Genomic DNA, 776 nt, shown 5'->3' with positions numbered 1-776 from the left:
AACAAATCAAAATTTTTCAAGTGATGATGTTACTCAGAAAAAATTCTCCCAACATGTAATTACGATTTAACGCAATCTTTGATTCGATTCAAATTATCTCGATATCGAGCAAAAAAATTATCAGTCTTGTCAGATTTCTAGTTACAAATGTTAATTAATGAAGCTCACCTTCGAGCTAACCCCGCTCGACCCGAGTCGGATCCTCCGGCGCAGCATCCCTCAGGCATCGCATCACCTAGAGCCGCGTGACTTCGTCTGCTCTTGGATCTCTGCGACAGAAATTAAATTTATTTTAGTAATTTAATAATTTAGTATCAATTAGTTACACGTAACAGCAAAACGAGGAAAAGAAATTGTTGTAACGGTACGCTCGAGTTCCTTCCCAATGCACAATAAAAAATAATTAAATCATAGCTAAATAAAGAAGTAATAATACTCGAATAATAAATGGATGATGATAATATTTGATCGGCATTAAGGAACTCGATCGCGACGTTTCTTTATCCAATAAGTAAAAAAGTAAATGTAACGCGGTAATTACCTGTCGCGGTAAAGTCCGCAACACCTGCGTGAGTAGTACGCGTCTTAATTTGACTTAATTGTCGCCTCAGTTGTCGCGAAGTCGAAACGCGGTATTAAAAATCGGCACGAAATAATCTAGAAAGTAACGCGGCAGCTCCCGATGTACCCGATGTTTCGACGATTGAAAGTGTTATGGCATGACGCTCGCGCACGCATGTTTACATGACCCGGCCGCGCTCCCCCCCCCCCCCCCC

The 776-nt window shown here is 41.0% G+C and overlaps 1 protein-coding gene across 2 annotated transcripts in view; it reads right to left on the bottom strand.

Annotated features, from left to right (window-relative positions):
- Positions 1 to 776, bottom strand: part of LOC116849628 — an 11,066-nt gene that overhangs the window by 371 nt on the left and 9,919 nt on the right. The window contains exons 1-2 of one of the 2 annotated variants that reach the window (XR_004379183.1): positions 542 to 690; positions 169 to 269 (exon numbers count right to left, since the gene is read on the bottom strand). Coding sequence is in view for 1 of the 2 variants with exons in the window: in XM_032826966.1 (XP_032682857.1) it covers positions 169 to 269 (101 nt within the window). In the remaining variant the exon portion in view is untranslated. Of the gene's footprint in view, positions 1 to 168; positions 270 to 541; positions 691 to 776 lie in introns of those variants that run through there. The other variant, XM_032826966.1, reaches the window with a different exon arrangement.

Source organism: Odontomachus brunneus, unplaced genomic scaffold (assembly GCF_010583005.1).
Source record: "Odontomachus brunneus isolate Ranch 3 - 2012 unplaced genomic scaffold, Obru_v1 Obru_scaffold_121, whole genome shotgun sequence".
Taxonomy (NCBI): domain Eukaryota; kingdom Metazoa; phylum Arthropoda; class Insecta; order Hymenoptera; family Formicidae; genus Odontomachus; species Odontomachus brunneus.
The sequence above is the reverse complement of the archived record's forward strand: the minus strand, read 5'-3'. Positions and strand labels throughout refer to the sequence as shown.